We start from the raw sequence: 21,185 nt of genomic DNA on the forward strand, positions 1-21,185 counted from the left end.
AGATATGAAACACCTAATCAATAAAAAGTTGTTACGTTTCATTGATCAAAATTGTTTCTTTGATAATTAAACCATCATTTCGGTTTATGTTTATGTTGGCCTATAACTAAGAAGCACATCACTTCATTCAGCGCGATAGATTTTTCAGATGGAATCGGACACCTGACACTGAACGACACTGATACACGACTATATTCACCAGCACACGACCACGTGACACTGCAGCCGACCGGCACTTGCACGTTGCACGTCTCACGTCTCACACGGCACTCACGCCGATCCACGCAAGCCGCAAAACTAGAGCCGCGCTCTTAGCGCGCTACCAACCTCACAACACGACGCAAACCAGTCTAGCCAAACAACTAGTCTAAATTATACCTTCCGTATTCGTTTCTTTGGGGCAGCCCCGGCGCTACTTGTTTCCAAAATCTTATTGTAATCGTTTCTCAGGAGAACAGTAGTTGTTGATCCCGTAATTAAGTTCTATAGCATTATCCTGCCGATTGAAATCTCGAGGAGCAGACTACAATTATGTAATTTGGAATAGAATTTAGAATAAGGATGTACAACGATTCACATTTGAGAACTTATCAACTAAATTACATTAAAAACATGGAGGAATGAAATTTTTGATTAAAAAATTCTCATTTCATAAAACTTAGTTTTCAGATTACACTGAAGGTCATATAAATAAATCACTCCAGAATTACACATAAAAACTATTAAAACATTCAAGATAATGCTAAAAGCTAGCAGTACTCAAAAAATTGAATAGCCCAAATAGCCCAGTAAATCAATATAGAAAGATTCAATCAGCAGCAACACGTGACTGTAGAATAGAAGTTCTAGATAGATAGAATTATATAAAGTAGTCGAGTAGAAATTCTAGATAGAAATATGAAGAATATTATTCAATTCAAAAGTATGTACTTTTCACGTATAGGAATCAATAATGTATGATGAATTAGAACTAAATTTCATATCGTTTGATAAATTGATGATATATTTTTATTGACTCATGTGGGCTACAAACTGCTATCACAAACACTATCAAAAACAATAATTATTATTAATTTTATTAATTGACGTTTTTATCCACTTTATTAGACCATTATTTTTATTTGACCGTACTTGGACTTTTATATGACTCATACGAATCAGTCTCCAATTAGAGACAAGAAACTCAAATCATGACGAAAATTTACATAGTATTATGATTATGGATTTCATTAGATACAATACCAACTTGAAAATAGTTAATGTTTCTTTTAGAATAATTCATAAATTATATGTACTTTAGTTACTTTACCAGTGGAAGGGATTTATTGAATATTCTCCTTTGGAACAAACTCAATTCTCTATAAAGTTTCTACAAATCAAAATAATTGACAAATGATTCAAAGGAAGACGTGAAGCACAGTTATTTCAGTCGTTGCTTCATTCACAAAAAATCGTACCTCTTTTTAAATTCCTAATTGGATGTTTGCAGTTGGAATGAACTATCGACAACACGAACGGGAAAAGAGAATGAAGTAGATAGAGGCAAGACTAATATTTGGAAAGAGAGGATAGCGCCAGCCCAACTCACCGGGGAATCTACAATCATCTTGAATGCTTAATGAGACCGGCTGCTTACACTCGCACATTGCGGCGGAAAGCGAATTAATTTCGGTTTCACTAGAAGAGGATACTTTGAGCGCAAAGAACATGAATGGGATTAATTATTGCAAATGAGAATTACATCTTTCACTTAATGACCGCAGTTTCATGCGGCGATAAATTGATTCTAGTACAGTAATAAGATTCTCTGTGAAAATTGCATGATTGGATTAGATTGAATGCTAGTTCAATTCAATAAAGAATCAAATAACCAGTATTATCAGTATACATATTACAATATATACATAACAGCAAACATAGCTATCTGAACATAGACATGAGCTGAATGTTTATGAAAGTATTAAAACTACGGTATCATTATTTTTATAATTTTCATAAACTATATTGTAATAACGAATGTAATGAGTAGATCCTGTCATAAACTGAAGCCATTGGAAAAATTCGTTAAATATTGTTGGGTTGGAATTAAACATAGCATTCATTCTGCATAATTATTGTACTACTGTACTTATGCATTGGTTAAACCTTTAAGCTAGCCCATCATAATATGTAATGAGTAGATTAATACTGCAAGGAACAACATCCGAAACGATCTCTCTGCCGATAAAAGCCATAAGAATAAATAAATAAAATAAAGTAGATTAATGATAATGTGAGTAGGCCTAAGGAAGGAAAAGAGTATGTAGCTTAAAAAATCCGTAATTGATTCCTATGAATATGGGGAAAAGTGGATTAATTTTCCAGCACTCTGTATACAGATAAAAATGGGCTTAGCAAATTCTGCTTCAAAGACTAAAGGTAGAGACAATTCGAGGATCAATACTAATACGATGATAATAATAGAGGTCATGATGATAGATGTATTAGGGACTCCACCCTCTATACACACATACTCCAATCAAACACTCCTCGCCAAGAAAAAGAGTGAGATGGTCGGCTTCTCTATTATCTCTAATATTCTTCTGTCACGGTTTGCGAGCATCGTCGACCTTGCTTGCTCTCTTCCTCCCTCCCTCATTCCCTCTCACTTCCTCCCACAATTCAAACCAATTTAGATGAATATTTGAATAGCACCTAAAAGCATTCAAGCTACTGCGACAATTTTTTTGCAAGCATGCTATAGAATTTATTATTGTTTACTCACAGAGCAAACAAAAATGATATCATTCAGTCAACATACTTCCAAAAAAATAATTTACAAATGACACCTCGCAGGTGGTTTGATAGGAAGAAACTATGAAAATGCTTTTACCATGATTTAAAGTATATAATCCAATTCATTCTGTGCAAAATGATACATTATTTTTTTTACAGACAAAATATTAATAGTAGAAGTCTCAACACGTTAACAAATCATCTAATCAAATCAATGGCAGAGTCCAATAAATTAACAAATATTTTTTACAATACAGCAGAGTTTACACTTGATATTATCAATATGAAAAAAATTAGGAGACATTATTTAATCTAAATGATACAGTCAAATTGAATATGATGCATCGGTAGTATAGAATGAATTGTTGAAATTCAGAAATTTTTCAATTAGAGTTGCTGAATTAATATGAAAAGTAGAAATAAATTAATGATGTTTAGTTAGATTAAAAATCTTAGGACCGGTAGCACAAAAAAAAATTAAATTTAAATCATGCTACAAGAAGCAATAAGGCTTTTCAGATAAGAAGGCTTCTCTGATTGGTTCTCGTGGCATTCATTATTCTATCATCAATAAAATTTAACAAACTTTATTGCAACCATGAATATATCTCTTAATTTGTACAGCAATATTTGATGGCTTCATATGTATCAGCGTGATATATAAATGAACAGACATACCAAAGTTGACACTCTTAAGCTGCGTTTACACCAAAGTTATTAACAAAATGTTAACTTAATCCTTACAGATTCTATTAGATTGAACATAACTTATCATACACGTAATGAAAATATGTGTTTGTCAAGTTCCGTTCAATCTAATAGAATCTATAAGGATTACTAAAGTTATTAACATTTTGTCAATAACTTTGGTGTAAACGCAGCTTTACATGGAATTTCAAATCAGGATCACAGATAAGAGTTTTTACTAAATGATTAGTAAATTATTTATAACTAGTAGGTAACCCGTGCTTCGCAAGGGTCTATTTTAAAACTGCAAAATGAAAACTTGACGTAATAAAAAATTCGTAATTTGAAAATAGGCCTATAACCATCCTCGGTTAATGAAGAATCTATATGCAAAATTTCAAATTAATCAGTTGAGTATATTTCAGACGTGATGATGCGTCAAACATAATTCCCTATTTCTTACGTGTATAAGCCAGTTCTTTCCTTTATTATAGTATAGAAAACTGAAGAATACATAATACTTGAAAACCTCACAGAATCATATTGATTTTTCCAATACATCAATAAATTTTAGTTCGATTAGGATCCTCCTCAATTTGATCAGGCAGCCTTTTGTTTTCCCAATTCCAAACAAAATACCTAAAATACTCGTTTAACTGGGAATTTGTTCTGATAGTACTTTATAACTGAATAATATAAATTATTACTTATTTTATTGTGATCTATTCATGTTTTTCTTATGAAATTCAATTATAGGCCTACAGCATGAAGACTATGTCCAATTCATTTGTACTGGTGGCAAAATTTTACATTAAAAATAATTATTTGATAAAATCCAAGTTCAATAGTAATGAAAACAAATTCCTTCAAAAAATAATTGATAATAATACGTTTCGAGGGAAAAAATTAAGAACAAAAAAATGGGAAGCATCGGGGATTCGAACCGAGGAATCGACGCTCAGTAAGCAAGCGTTTTACCGCTGCGCTACATAGACGTACGTAAACGGTGGTCTTATAACCTCCTCATAAAGAGACACACTTTGGGCTATGGAACTTCATGTAGCCTACGGTAGCATAGATGAATTTGAAGATTAATTCTGAAAAATCTAGAAGGGAAATTGAAATTTGGGCTTCCAGGTGCACGAGATTGATATTTTTAGAATCTATGTTCAAAACTTGGAGATCTAAATCATTCCCGTTTTTCCGGTATGCAATCCACAAGTTGACATGTTTTGATGCGAACAAACGAACACACGAACAAACACAACCCTACTCTCTCTTATTATATAGATTAGAAAATCTAGAGCACAAAACAAAAATGTATCCACTTAAACAATGAAAAATGCACATTGGTGAGAGTAGGATTTTGTACAAAAATATTGTATTATTATCATAGTCCATGACTAGTAGTTCTGTCAACAGTAGACCTCGCGCAGTTATAAGCCGCAGCCTCCTCTTATACTATTAGAGTAATTCCTGTCTGTATGTCGTGTCGGCGAGATATCGGTGTGAAAACGGCTAATGGCTGTTGGGATTGGTGTATCAAAAATGCTAACATCAAAAACTAATCTCCTTCAAGACATACTGGCAACAGGACAGTCCAAGTTCAAAACAGAGAAAGTTCGAGAGACAATATATTTTAGTTATTAATTGCATGCGTTATTGCACGCAATCAATAGTTCATTTATTTATTTATCCACAATGGAGACAACGGGTTTCCCAAATATGTCTCCTTAACAATAAAAATTGTACAGATACAAATGAAAAACGAAAAATAATGATAAAAATAATACAAACTAATGCAATAATAAATAATACAAACAACAAAAATACCACCTAATTCAAAAATAAAAAATACAACGATTTCAAATACTTATGAAAAAAGTAAAAATAAAACAAATTGAGAACTTTAAATTCCAAAACTTATAAAAATTAAAGAATATAATAACAAATAATGAACAAAAATTTTATCAATAGAATAAATAACATTAAATAACTGAACGACGTCCCAAACCATATGCACATCCACACTGATACACCAACTATTTATTTGATCAGATCATGCTTACAAAATCTGGTGTGGCGCACTCACACAACTTTCCTTGCCGTTATGAAAATTGACCACCTGACGCTAGTGTACTCGCGCATCTCAAGTCTACTATTCAAAGATATTAGACAGCTGGTGATTGGTCAATACCGCTGGAAACACACGAGGTCTGCTATCTCTTCATAGTGAATGATTTAATAGAATCAACAGTTGCCAACAGTTTGCAATTTAATAATCTTATTTTCTTGAACATCGAGCTTATTTTCAATTTTAGGTGAAAATGTTACTGAACATTAATTGTAGAGATTTTCATGATCAATCTTTTCCACTTGAAATGCAATCTAAAATCAAACTTTGCATAGATGGGGCGCAGCTCTTAAAATTTTTAAAGACATGGGACTTGTGGCAGTTGATAGAGCTTATCAATCAATGACTATTTTAGGTATGAATTTGATCAAAATCGTTGGAGCCGTTTTTGAGGAAATTTCGAAAAACCCTGTTTTTGACAACATTTTTGCCATTTTAGCCGCCATCTTGAATTGCATTTGATCGAAATTGTTTGTGTCGGATCCTTATAGTGTAAGGACCTTAAGTTCCAAATTTCAAGTTATTCCGTTAATTGGGAGATGAGATACAGACACACACACACACACACACACACACACACACACACACACACACACACACAGACCAATACCCAAAACCACTTTTTTGGACTCAGGGGACCACCTTGAAACGTATAGAAATTTAGAAATTGGGGTACCTTAATTTTTTTCGGAAAGCAATACTTTCCTTACCTATGGCAATAGGGCAAGGAAAGTAACAAGATTTAATTATCATATAAAGCTTTCCGGACTTTAGCGCGAGAAAACCAGAAGACATCTAGGCGCCCAGACAAGCTGTTATAAGTTCTTTGCATCCTATATTTAATGGTGCATAAAAATTATTGCATTCAATGAGGCATGCAATTAATAGTCTACACAGCTGCTGATTTTTTACTAAGTTACATTGATATATTGAATTGCATATGCGTCATGGCATGTGATTTATAATCCACTCAACAGCTTATTTATAATGAATAATATTCTATAGTCTGATGTTTACTCTAATATTGGCGTATGAAGGAGGCTCCGTTTTCCTTTTATATTATCCTTGAAATGCAAAATTTCCAAAAACCTTGTATATACGTCGACGCGCAATTTAAAAAGCTTTATACCTGTCAAATCTCATGAAAATCTATTACCGCGTTTCGCAGTAAATGCACAACATATAAACATTAAAAGAAATGCCAAATTGTCGACTTGAATCTTAGACCTCACTTCGCTCGGACAATTATCTTAATATTTGTAATTAAATACCATGTTTGCATGTTATCATCATGGCTGTTGACTGAATTATAATGAAGTTGTTGATATGTAATGCTAATGGTAGTATTGATCAACTACAGTATTACAGTTAATAATCGCAGATCGAAATAAAGAAGCAATTCACGTGTTATCAAACTTATGTATTTTTAAATTAATATTTTATAAAAATCATATTATAACATTGTGGTGAAATAGATTGGTTAGACAAAAAGAGACGAGAGCAATAATAATAGAATAGAATCATAATTTTATGTGTGAGTATGAATAAAACAAAAATCGGTCACAACCCAATCTAAAACTTCTTTCAATAAACCCAATAATAGAACAAGCTACTATTTGAGAACAAAGTAACGATGTAACTTCACTTGAAGCATGCTTCGGTGATGGAATGTTGCAGACGACAGATTTATGGGGAGCTAAAAGGAGAACATCTCACCGGAAGAAGAAACAAACCTACAACCTTCTATGTGATCATCAGCTTTGTTATTTACGGCCTTGTCTATGTGTACTATTTATTTTCAAGCGGGTGATAGACTGCTATCACAAAAAGCCGTTCAAATTTGAAACAGAACTCAATTTTTCCAAAACTATAATCCCGTTCCCAAGAAAATAAAAACACACTACAATAATATTTTCAGATGAATTTGAGTTTGACGAATTTTTGACTGTTGAATTTTAGAATGCTACGACCTTATGACTGATCAAGACAATCTCGTTCAGAAAATTCTCACATTTGAAATAGAATTCACTTTTTCCTAACAATACAATCGAATCAGTATGTTTTTTCTGAGAATGATGCTCACGGATGATGCTTGAGAGGAATGGTTATGATGAAGAGATATATATATATATATAGACGTAAATATTTTTAGGTGAATTCCGAACCACCGATGAGTGAGTGATTTTGAAGCCCATGAGCTGGCCTAGATCTGCCTCCCTCCCTACGAGATAGCCTAGTGTATGGAGCTTATCTGACATTTGCATTAGCAACAGTTCAGACGGCAAGGACAACCACAACTAATTACAACTATAGTTTGAGAAGCCATAGAGTAAAGGATGAAATAAAGAGATGAAGTAAAGGACTCTCAGAACTCCCCATTGAGGTCCTCACTCCATAGAGGTGTCAAACTTTAGCAAGTCCAGCACCGCTTAACAACATAAACAGGGATAATAGCATTTTCCTAACACTAAACAGCTAGTTCATTCAGCCTACACATGTAAAAATGTTTTTAATATTCTATCAACGTAAGGAAAATAATATCGAAAAAGTTTCAATTATTGCGTGGAATAACCACTGATTTCTACAGATTCCTTCCTTTAGTTGAAATAGATTGATTGATATTATCAATCTTTGACATTTCTCTTTATCCTTGGATTTTCTTCTTGTGAGCAGATTCCTCGTTAAGTTTAATGTTAATTTATTTTGCTTTAGTAGGCCTATATTAAAAAAATAATTTCTAAATATTTTTCCCGTTATTACCGTGAATTATTAATATTTCGCAATATTTTTTATTGTTTTATCGTAAGTTTATTCTATTACTGTATTGTAATGGGAGCTTGTATGAAAACACTTCCGGTTAAGCAGGACCTCAAAACGTTTACGAATTTAATAGAATAGTTGGAAAATAGACTTGGCCATTATTTGCAAACTAATGTGATATGAATATACGTGAAAGATAATAAGAGATCTACATACATATAGCGCATGTATGCCACTTTATATTCATGCTACCTCTAATAACCATTTGATTCACCTTTTCCGGTTCAACCTCAGGTCATACACGGAACGATCTACCAGCTCACTGACATTTCAGAAAATGGAAAGGTCAACACTTGCCCATATCAACTCCCCATAATCACAAAAAAGGAAAGATAACCAAAAACATGTAAAATCTAATGAAAAGTTAATTTTAACATGTTTGCTAATGTAAATTTGACTCATCAGGACTAAAGATGATTTTTATGAGTACATATTAATTTTTTAAATGTTATCAATTGTCGATTTGTTATCTATTTATACAGAAGGAAGAGATTTAAATTGCATTGTTTGACCAATACAAGATTCATGAGTACACATTTTTTTGAGTTAAACTGAATTCCATTGTTAATTTTCCTAAAATTCCTCTAAAAACTGTAATTAATTGTGCAAAAGCCAACAAAAGTAAAAATTAATTGTAGCCTATTTTGTACTGATAAACACTGGAATATTACTGTCATCTCTCATGACTATTATTTCAAGTAAATAAAGAAGAATAAACATAATTACCTTAATAACTTTAAATAGATTCGAAAGACTTAGGCCTACATGCGGACAGGAGTAAAAGTACAACGATTTTAAATACTAAGTAATTTTAAAAGCTAACAGCTTCATCCGGTTATTATTGAATATAGGCCTAGTATGACTTGCATGGGAAAAGATCCTAGTTGTGAGTAGACTACTTAGTAGGTCTAATCGCCCGGGGAGCACACGAGATAAGTACCGCCCATGCGCGTGCTATAGTGAGATTCACTTGAAACTGTCAGCATTGTTTGAATAGGAAGCAATGCTGAACATTTAAATTGAATCTCACTTATAGTGACTAGAGTCCGCCGGCGGTCACTGGGATAACATCGGCAATAATCGAACAAGAGTCTAAGCCAGTTGACGAGCTGCAGCTAGAGTCTAAACAATGTTGCGTTTGGTGTGACTGGTTACCCACGTTCTGATGCCCAGCCCGTGATAATGGCCACCGCGCGATTGTCTCTGACCTTGATTGTGCCAAAAATCTCCCACACCTTTCCAGGTGCTGCTCATCTTCGCCTATTCAACTACGCTAGACCTCATTTTTAAAGTCCAAGCATTATTTGCTTAGTGCACATTCAAAATCGTCGGGACTCATAGAACGAATCTAAGTTGGGTACCAACTAAATAGATTTATGTACCAGTAGATAAATAAATAAATAAATAGTTGGAGAACTATGTTCATGAGTAAAATATAAAACTCATTCAGAGTAAATGGACACTGATAAAACATTTCCAAACTAAAGCAATATGTTTTTGTTTTTATTATAAAAACAATAGTTTAATTTTCATTTCATAGTTTACATAAAGCTCCTTGAAAAATCGAAATACATACATTTAAAAAGGATTCCAAAGATGATAATTTCTTAATTCATTACAAACTACAATGTATATATTTTCAATTTTTTACTTTGATTACCGACATGCTGTCGTCTTTTTTGAAATGTAAGAACGATTTATTTACTTACAGACTTTTTTTTTCAATTCAATTCAATTCAATTTATTTCACCAAAACACAAAAACTTTACAAAGATGTGACAATCAGAAAAAAAACAATAATTATTATTCTAAATATCTATATCATCTATCTGTAAAATACGGCTGGAGGTGAAGAACTACTGGCATAAGTGAAACACTTGTTCGCCAGTAGGAGTAGAGACTTACCGTAACTGTTTCTAAATCTTAAGCTAATAATTTAAAATGGAATATTTTTATTCAAACAATGGTAAGTATATTTAAAATAAATGCTATTAATTGTGAATTAATCCAGACAATAATGAAAAGCTGAAAAAATTTTGAACTCATAAAATATTAAGATGGAAATAATAGTTGTGAAGTATCCAGTTTTTAATATTTATTGGTACAGACTTAATAGGTACACCGATGAGCTCGTTCGGGATGCAGTTTACAATCTTTGGAGCGATGTATACCAGCTGCTTACGAATAACCGTTAAATTCGAATCATAAGTAATATATCTATGTAGATTGTATCTTGTTCTATGAGTTACATTGATTTTTGAAAATGAGCTTCTATGTTTATTGAAATATTTAAATATGCTAAGAACATAGAGTTGCCGGATTGACATGACTCTCAATTCACTGAATGCAATTTTTGAGGGGAACAATATGGGTTTATTTAATATGGTTTTTATGATCATTTTCTGTATAATGAATAGTGGTAACAAAAGAGTGTCATAAGTACCACCCCAAACCGCCAAGCCATAATTTAATAGAGATTGTACAATTGCAAAATAAAGCATTCTCAACTTTGATAAATCAAGTATCGACCTCAACTTATAAAAATTATAGGAGACAAACCTTAGTTTATGGCATAGGTATTCAATATGCCTTCTCCACTTGAATCCCTCCTCGATTATCAAACCCAAATATTTTATTTGACTAGTCCTTTCAATCTCAGGACATCTACAGGGAGCATCGTCTAATAAATTACAATTTAAATGCAATTTAAGTGTACAATTTGTCTCTTCATGTCCAGAGATATTTCTTGAAAAGGCGATATATTTTGTTTTTTTAATATTTAAGCTTAGGGAGTTAACATCTAACCATTTCTTCAGAGTGGAGATGCCTCTGGAGGCGGCTCCATAGACTCTCTGCCAGGTGCTCTCTCCAAACAACAGCACAGTATCGTCAGCAAATGAGAATACCACACCTCCATTCAGGTCTAATCTGAGTATCTCATTTACATAAAGAAGGAATAAGATTGGTGACAAGACTGTTCCCTGAGGGAGACCATAACCGGAGAGAGGCAGATCACTCACACAGTCATCAAGTGTAAGAATTTGTGATCTATGTGCAAGGTAGCTATGGAACAATCTCAGAGTTGTACCTCTGATTCCTGCTCGATCCAGTTTATTTAGTAGTTGGTTGTGAGCCACAGTATCGAAAGCCTTGGCTAGATCAAGGAAAACCGCAAGAGTTTTCTTTCCCTTATTTAACAAATCTGCCACAGAATTTGAGAAATGGATTAGAGCATCATCGATACATTTATTTTTTGAAATCCAAATTGGTGGTCTTCTATTATCCCATGTAAGTCAAAGAATTCAATAATTTGAAATTTTATCACTTTCTCCATTATTTTCGTTAATGAACTAAGCAAACTGATTGGTCTATAGTTCTCAGTGAGTTTTTTATCACCTGTTTTGAATAGAGGTTTGATTTTGGCGACCTTGAACAATTGTGGAAAAACTCCTTCGCGAAAACATTTATTTATAATTGATGTGAAAGGATAGGCAATGAAATCGGCTACTATTTTTAAAGTTTTACTATTTATACCATCAATACCTGGACATGTATTATTTTTCAGACTGAGTATGGCATTTTTTATTTGAATTTCATTTACCGGTTGCAAGACTGGAGCGCTTTCGAAAACGATTTTTGGAAATGAGTTTACTAGCACTCTAGTCAATGAAGAGACAAATCCTCCTTATATTTGAAATTAATGACTACGTATGTTGGTGTTGTGAAAAAAACGAAAATGATTCTAATCGAATAATATCATTTTCTACTATTCGTTTACAGTTTATGGTAAAATTTGCAGAACCAAATTTGAAGTTAGTCTTGTTCTTCAACAATCATTGTATAGTTTTTTTGTGTGAATCAATTAATTGTTTTCTAGGCTTTGATACACTGAACAATGATATATTATCATTTTCTACTGAAAATTAACAATGAATTCCTAGACGCTAGTATACGTGATACGTGACTAATGAGATTTTTAGACCGTGTTAATGAGCATTCAATACAGCCTACGAGTAGGATGAGACATAATATTCTATTTCTTCCAAGGTTTTCATCCTAACTTCAACTATTGGTGAATAACAAAACTAGTAAGTTGAACACAGAGCCTTGTTTGCATTGAGAGTATTGGCCAGAGTAGGGAGTGAAAAACTGATTTCATGCTTATTTTCTGTCAATCATGAGATATGGAGTCATATTTTTGGGAAAGACTATTGAGAATAATGGAATATTCATACTGCAGGAGAAAGCTTTGAGAATAATTAATACAATTAATGAAAGGTTTTCTTGCAGGCCTTATTTTGAAGAAAAGAAATTGCTGACTGCTCTAGCTATTTATATATTTGATGTAGCTAGTTTCGTCTTCAAAAATAGACTGGTATTATGAGGAGAACCGGGTGAATCATCCCTATAATACAAGGTTAAAGATTTTGTAAACCCACTTCATAGATTTTGTCTGCTGGAGAGTGACTCGTTTTATATGGCAATGAAATATTCAATGCACTCACATCTCACATAAGAAAAAATGGGGGAGTTCAAAAGGACACTTGGAGAATTTATTATTGTATTATGTCCATACAATTTAGCGGACTTCCTTGATAGATGATTGTTTTATATAAATATGTTATGTGAATGTTGTATTTTCTTTTCTGTTGTGTTTGGTGAATGGAGTATATTAGTAATATAAGATTACACATTGACGTGTCATATACTGCAAGAGCGCTGTTTCCTTGTTGCAGTTTCATAAGACGAATAAGGAGAGTAAAGTAGCTTTATGATTCAATTTGTTCACTTTTACAATAGTAAAGTTCATTTCCATTTGCAATAGTACTTCTACAACTTTAGCTGCGTTTACACCAAACTTATTAACAAAATGTTTATTTTTCTGACCTTATAGATTCTATTAGATTGAACGGAACTTGACAAACACATATGCACATCATGTGTATGATAAGTTATGTTCAATCTAATAGAATCTATAAGGACGGAGAAATAAACATTTCGTTGATAACTTTAGTGTAAACGCAGCTTTACTTGTTAAGTCTGACGGATTGAAGTCAATCATAGAATATTATATTTTCTAGTTGTTTCTTTGATAGCCATCTGTATCAATCCGAATAATAGCACAAAAAATCTGGTGTGGCGCACTCACACAACTTTCCTTGCCGTTATGAGAATTGATCACCTGACGCTAGTGTTCAACGCTGGAGACATACGAGGTCTGCTATCTCTTCATAGTGAATCATTTAATAGAATCAACAGTTGACAAGTTTGCAATTGGATAATCACATTTTCTCGAATTTCGAGCTTATTTTCAATTTTAGGTGAAAATGTTACATAACAATAATTGTACAGATTTTCATGCTCAATCTTTTCCACTCGAATTTTCTTGTTTAAATTGTATATGAAGCCTGATAATTGGGAATCTAAAATCAAACTTTGCATAGATGGGGCGGAGCTCCTGAAATTTTTACAGATATGGGACTTGTGGCAGTTGATAGAGCTTATTAATGACTATTTTAGGTATAAATTTAATCAAAATCGTTGGAGCCGTTTTCAAGAAAATCGCGAAAAATGTTGTTTTTGACATTTTCTCCATTTTAGCCGCCATCTTGGATTACATTTGATCGAAATTGTTTGTGTCGGATCCTTATATTGTAAGGACCTTAAGTTCTAAATTTCAAGTCATTCCGTTAATTGGGAGATGAGATATCGTGTACACAGACGCACATACACTCATACACACACACACACACACACACACACACACACACACTCACATACAGACCAATACACAAAAACCACTTTTATGGACTCAGGGGACCTTGAAACGTATAGAAATTTAGAAATTTGGGTACCTTAATTTTTTCGGAAAGCAATACTTTCCTTACCTATGGTAATAGGGCAAGGAAAGTAATAAATGAAAAACTAACTCATGAGTTATCATTCTGATTTTGAAATATAGTGGAACGGTCGTTCCCCCCCCCCCACCTGATTGATTATCTAAGCAAATAAGAAAGACTGACGCCACTATAATATAGTATAATATAATATAATATATTCTGTAACCAGCTTCCCATTGATTTTCGCAGGCTGCCATCTCAATTTACGCGGAGGGAAGAGAACATTTTAAAATTTTGAAATGTCATTATTTTCTCAAGATTTTTGAGCGCTTTCATTTAAGACCAGAAAGATGTTTCTACGATATAAATTCGCGAAGATACCATATGCAGGTATTTAGCCCTTTTTCTAATTTTGGGACTTTTTTATTTCAAACGGGCTAATGGCAAAACTATCCAACAGATTTCGATGAAACTTGGTATATAGGTTCTTTTCATCGAGTAGATGCCCGCAATTGAATAACATTTTGAAAATTGCCCTTTCACTCCCCCCCCCCCATTTGGGCCCGAAAATTTTGAAGTTTTGATTTTTTTCCAGAAATGAAATCGATGGACTTCATAGTATAGGTATACAAATTTGGAAAATATCGGATAATTAGGGGATACTGTGGAAATTTTCAAATTATCGTGAATTTTCAAATGTTGATAAACTTTGAGCACTTGATGTGAAAAATCTGTAATGAGTTGAGATTTCGGACTACCAAAATGGCTTGGAGACATGTTTAAACTATTCACAATTGAAATTTCAAATCATTAAATGTCCGACTAATCTCTGTAGCTCTGTCTAAATCTCAACAGAAAGATGAAAGTTGCCATTTTTGAATCTAAAGTTTCATCGAATGTGAATGTCGCGATCCTAGCGGATAAAAATTCACATTTTGCACTCGACACTGTAGAGCGACACAAAAATATGCAAAATGAGCAAATAGGCACATTTTCAACGGCGCATGCGCTTTGTATTCAATCGTAGTACCATGAAAAGCCACTGACAGCGAAATGCAATATTCATGTTCCTACATTATCGCCTCTAATGTTACCAGCCGAGTCGGTTAGCAATTAATTGCAATTTTTGAAATCTTGTAAAAAATTCTCGAATTTTCTTGAACTTATCTAATTTCTTTATTCGCTTCAGCCCCAAATTTACAATACGATTGATTTCACGTTTTCTCTTGCTTTATCCTGCTATACTGATTGATTATTCAAATTCAATGATATTGGAATAAATTTCAATAATCGAAATAATTCAAATTTAAAATAACAGATTGGGTTATGTTTACATTTATCTGGGCCCAGGCCGTGTGTCCATCATAATGGACCCAATATTTTATGTCATCACAATGTTAGTAAGATTCCAAATAATTCGTTGAAATTTCATAGAAACATCAATTAGATGTTAAAACATTAATCAATAAGGAATTTGATGAAACATATTAAAATAAGTAAATATTCTTTCTTGAAGAATGTCAGTCACTATAGTGTATAGTCCACGATATAATGGCAGTGAAGAAAGATAGGAGAACAACGTTGCCAAGTCTCATAAATTGACTTCATTGTACTGGTAATGTAATGAAACACATTCACAAATATTTACGTAACAATTATTATGAATACTCATCACCAGTATAAATATAATTGGTAATAATAAATAATGAGAGAATTTCTCTTCTCAATCTCAATCCAATTCAACAAACTTTGTTTTCAACTGCTTATACATAAATTAATGTTGCTACAATGATATGACGTGAAAGTCTGGATAGTAAATGTTAAGGTGTGGTGCAACAGACACAGTCACAACGTCATGTTTGTTTATTCAGTATTAACCATAACTTGCTTACTTATAGATGGAATAATTTTGTAGCAGCCAGTGAGGATAATAATATATTTTATCAAACAACATATGATTTCACTGTTTTAAAAAAAGGCTCTTTCCCCATCCATTGTGTTTCCAGTGTTTTACCTATATAAAAAGTAGGTGATTAAAGAATTCGTCACCCGTCCTCCACCCCGACCCTATTGAGAACTCTGGTGTGGAAACTAAAATTTGTGTACCAAAAAAAATCCAACAAAATGTTATAAGTTAGGCTTTCAGTAACAAAATGTTCTGATATAAATAAGAAACCCACCTCCCATGGCAATACATAATGAGAGTAAGTATTCAAACAGTTTGGTAAAAAAAGCGATGATATACATCAATGAAAAACCCGCCTCCCTGATCTTTCCATTATGAGTTCACATTCTCCATGAGACTTTGGAAATGCGCATCATAGGTTCAAAGGTGTTTGTTTACTTTCAATTTCTAGATCATAGTAACATTCTTAAAAATTGTTTCATGAGTTCCTTTACTCATACAACAATGCAAAGAAATACTGGAAACCATGGACGAAGATTCTCTGAAAAGGACGCCATGCCAAAAAATTGTACGTATGAGAAGTGAGATGAAATTGTTGTAATTTATTCTTCCATAAAATTGACTGATTTTTAGACGTGGGAAATTAACATCGAAGAAATTTGGGGGAGGGCGAGGGCGCTCAATCTTACCCACGAATTAGAAAGATGGTAAACTTTCAGTGTTTCAGCTAACAAGCGCGACCTCGCCCTCCCCCCAAATTTCTTCGATGTTAATTTCCCACGTCTAAAAATCATTCAATTTTATGGAAGAATAAATTACAACAATTTCATCTCACTTCTCATACGTACAATTTTTTGGCATGGCGTCCTTTTCAGAGAATCTTCGTCCATGGTTTCCAGTATTTCTTTGCATTGTTGTATGAGTAAAGGAACTCATGAAACAATGTTTAAGAATGTTACTATGGTCAAAAGTAGGAACTCGCTAACGCTTGTTCAATTAATTTGAATATGAAATGATAATAGAGTTGTATCAAAGTCCTATGATTTAAAAGAACAATTCTTCACTAATAAATTATACTATCTTTGTATTACTAAAATATCAACTTATAGTATGGTGCAAATTTTAAGAGGGGCAATATGGTTGAGTTGTATGTGGCTTGTATATTGTATGAGGAATATATCTATATTTGAGGAGTGTATCTGGAAATCTGATGTGATTTGACACTAGCTTAATGATGAGGTTTTCCCCTAAGATATATTAACTTGTGTGATGTGTTTTGTAGATAATTCAGAAAATATTGTAAAATGGATTACATGATGTAGAAGTAAACTATGATAGAGGACAAGTCCTATCCTGATGGAATAAAGGAGGATTTCCATGCGACAAATAATAATAGATTATTAAATCTTACAAAGTATATTCTATAAATTATTTTCAAAATGTAGAAAATTATCTTTCTGTAAAAAATGATCACTTTGGAGCTTTGGACACAAATGAGGATATAATTGACTATCTCACAAAGTAGAAGGAATACTACTTCTCTACTAAAAAGGAATACTACTACTAATCTTTCTACTCTGTGACTATCTTGAAACTGTTGAAAATAGTCTTCCGATTCCCTCGCGGATGAAATGATTAGAGGTATTTCTATTTCAATCAAAAGATAATAAATTTCACTCACCGAAATATTCTCCTTCCTCTTCTTGTTTCTCCATTTCCTCCTCTAATTGTCTGGTGAGTTCTTCAATTTTTCTCTCTGCTTCAGTGGGGCCCTAGGAATACATTGAAAATGATAATGAACTTGTAAAAACGTTCATGTTTTTCGTATGAGGTTGTCAGAAATGTAAGTGAAAGTTGGAGCACAACTCGAATATATACTTTTATTACATGAACCAACATAAAGAGTTTTTTGATCCCTTATTACCTGCAATCTTCCATAATTTTAGATGCTTGAAAATGAATTCAATAAAAATCAAGAGCATGATCTTAAATAAATGGATATTTATTAATATTTCTCTTCGGAAACCAGTGTTTTTTACAGCCATCACTATAAGAAGATTTGAATAGATGACAATAGGACCGCACTGCAACATCTCTATCTTACTAAACAAAAAAGCAGCGCACTACTTGAGCTAGAGAAGCAGGAGCACCCCGGCGCAATTGGTGTTTCCGTTTAAGCTGACCTTCGCAACATGTTCAATTCACATTTCCTGTCATTACACAGCAGTAGACAAGAGTGGAAATTTGCCCAACAAGAAAAGATTACAGAGCACTTGGAAAAATAACGAAGTTGAACCAATGAAAGTACTTCTTAAATTATTGTGATACGATAATATAAAAGAATATTTCTAGAACAAAATAATAAAAAACAATGGAATAAGCTACTAGAGTTTCCACTGTAGTAAACTTTGGTTCAGAACTACTTGTAACTAATATAAATCATAGGCCAGCACCTATAATTCAACAATTTCATAAATATAAGCTATTGTCAATCAAATCGGTAGCTGAATACTCAATCATGATGAGCCTACATTTATATAGAAATGGTATGCCGTAATTGTTGCTAAAAACAAAGTTTTTAAATTGATTTAATGTCGAATTAAAATATTCATATCTTTCATTAAATTGTAACATCAGCACAAAAATGGAACATATACCACTACATTTTGATAAAGAAACTTAGGCCTACCATAGGGCGTGGTGGAGTGATGTTGTACGGAAGAAGATTCTTGCCGCTGCCTGCCATGGCTTTGATTTTGGCTGACGGCGTAGGACTGGGTGGATTCTGGCTCTGCGAAACAGGACTGATGCTCCCAGCGATGCCAGACATGGTCCCTCTCTGATAACTGGTCGCCAACGAAGTTTGTCCAGAAGTGACGACTGATAGGGGAACAGCTGTGCTCACAACAGTCGTCGCCTGGAAATATTGTTGTTGTTGTTGTTGTGGTTGCCGACTGTCGATGGCCACCACTTGCCCAGCTGATGAATTGGAATGCATGATTGGCGGCCCGCTAGAGTAGCTGGCTGGGAATGAGGGCGGAGTGTACGGCATGGAAGCCACAACAGAATGCCTCTGTTCATTGTGTGAAGCGACCTGGGGTCCTGGTTTGGCTGGCTCGTAGTTGACCTTACTGATGTCCTGGATGTTCTCATAGACCGGTGGGGCTTCGTAGGGCGGGTATTCTTTCGGTTTGTACTTGACCCCAGAAGGTACTTGAGGTTGTGCTTTGCGGAATGTTGCGTCATCGGTGGCGACATAGCTTGCCCTGGGGCTGGAATGCTTTGAGTCTGATGAGCCATAACTGGAATGTGTCTGTGGAAGTTGGTGGTAGTAGGGCGGGGCTGAGGTGCGTGCATTGTAATAGTCTATGTTCTCATAGAGTGGCGAAGGACTGTTGGCTTTGTACTCGTAGTTGTGTGAAACAGGTGCTGCCGCCATACTCGCCCGCGGACTATTCGATTCTCGACTTGAGCCGCTGTGACTGTGCGTAGGGCTCACTGCCCCCGGTTTCATCAAGTAAGAACTATAATATTTATTGTGATCTATCATTCCTCCATTCTGGTTTGTGTGATGCAATCTGTTTGGAATATCGTTATGCTTTTCATTAATTGCAACATTACTCAAACTTACTGTAATATTCTCAACCGGTTTTGGGGTTGCAAACTTGGAGGCTGCAATAATATTTCCTCTCTCATAATGTTTGTAATCTTGAATCTGCGGTGCTTTCCCAACCTGTTGACTTGAAGCCTCCATCACGAAACTCTCAATAGCGCCCAGAGATCTGTGCTGGACTTCATGTGATCTATTTCTATCTGGAAATGTTCTTACAGGAGAAACAACTGTACTAGCAGGTACAGAACGAGAGCCACTGCTTGCCATCATCTCAGCAGAGTTGTTCAAATTTGTTGATGAGTTAACAGGAAAAGATCTACCTTGGAATTCAGGTGTTTTTGGTATGATTCGACCATATCCAGATTCTACACCAGTACATATACCACTACGAGTACCAAATGCTACGTTTGACCCATCATGAAGAGGGTTAACTGGTTTTGCTTGAGAATTTGAGTCCATTTCACTAAAAATGAATGAGCAATCATGAATTGAATATTTTATAGGTAAGTTAAAGTGATCTATGATTTAGATACCTGTGGCCTTCAATTTGACGAAGTACCTATAACTTAGTTCAACATTATATTATAATATCAAATGAGACATAGCCTAACTAATTCAAAACAAAGAATTTAGACAATGTTAAAAAATAGAATCTGAAAGTCAAACCAAAATCACTTTTTACTCCTGTCATCTCAGTGTAAAATACAAATATCGCGAGCATCAAGCATAATCACAGAACTATAAAAACATCAATATCTAGTATCACTATTCCAATAAAATATTTTCTTTCCTACATGAAAATACCTTTAAATTTTAAATAAAAATTAAAAATAACAAACAGGTTACTTGAAACTTTCTAGAGAACGCGTATTATTTGGGATTTGGGAAGACAGTAAGACACAAGACATACACAAATACAAGCTCACAACAAACGAACGCACACTCATCACAAGATCAGTGATCAGGGTTGACGTCTCATCACCTAAAAAATCAAAATATCGCATCCATAAAAAAATAAGCTAACGTAAAACCAAACTGTATAAGTAGAAACATAACCTAAAATATAATGGGATATGAAGGTTCTAATGAATGAATGATGAGTTGGGATAATAGCTTTTGCTTTTGAATCTCGAAAATGCTGATATATTCAGAGGTGTTTGAAAGGAACAAGAGCAAAAAGCTTGGAATTGGAATAAAGCACTGTGATAGCATTTCGAATATTCTCAATATATATCACAATTGAATAGTTTGACTATACTCTACCGTATGATAATAGGAGATGCGATATTTTGTCTACTCATTTCCTAACCTATATTATAGACTTATAGAGTCCTTTTGTTGTTAAAAAAATTGAAGTTTTTTTTTATTCACAACTTTCTGAAAGTTCGGTGATATTTTTACTAAGAAGAA

The 21,185-nt window shown here is 33.8% G+C and overlaps 1 protein-coding gene across 2 annotated transcripts in view; it reads right to left on the reverse strand.

Annotated features, from left to right (window-relative positions):
- The window catches only part of LOC111050059 (LIM domain-containing protein jub), a 48,393-nt gene extending 27,651 nt beyond the window's left edge, over window positions 1–20,742 (reverse strand). For both annotated transcript variants that reach the window (XR_005570748.1, XM_022336297.2), the window contains exons 1-2: window positions 18,852–20,742; window positions 17,844–17,934 (exon numbers count right to left, since the gene is read on the reverse strand). Coding sequence is in view for 1 of the 2 variants with exons in the window: in XM_022336297.2 (XP_022191989.2) it covers window positions 17,844–17,934; window positions 18,852–20,234 (1,474 nt within the window). In the remaining variant the exon portion in view is untranslated. The remainder of the gene's footprint in view (window positions 1–17,843; window positions 17,935–18,851) is intronic.
- Window positions 20,743–21,185: the final 443 nt, after the last annotated feature.

The sequence above is a fragment of the Nilaparvata lugens genome, chromosome 3 (assembly GCF_014356525.2).
Source record: "Nilaparvata lugens isolate BPH chromosome 3, ASM1435652v1, whole genome shotgun sequence".
NCBI classification, from domain to species: Eukaryota; Metazoa; Arthropoda; class Insecta; order Hemiptera; family Delphacidae; genus Nilaparvata; species Nilaparvata lugens.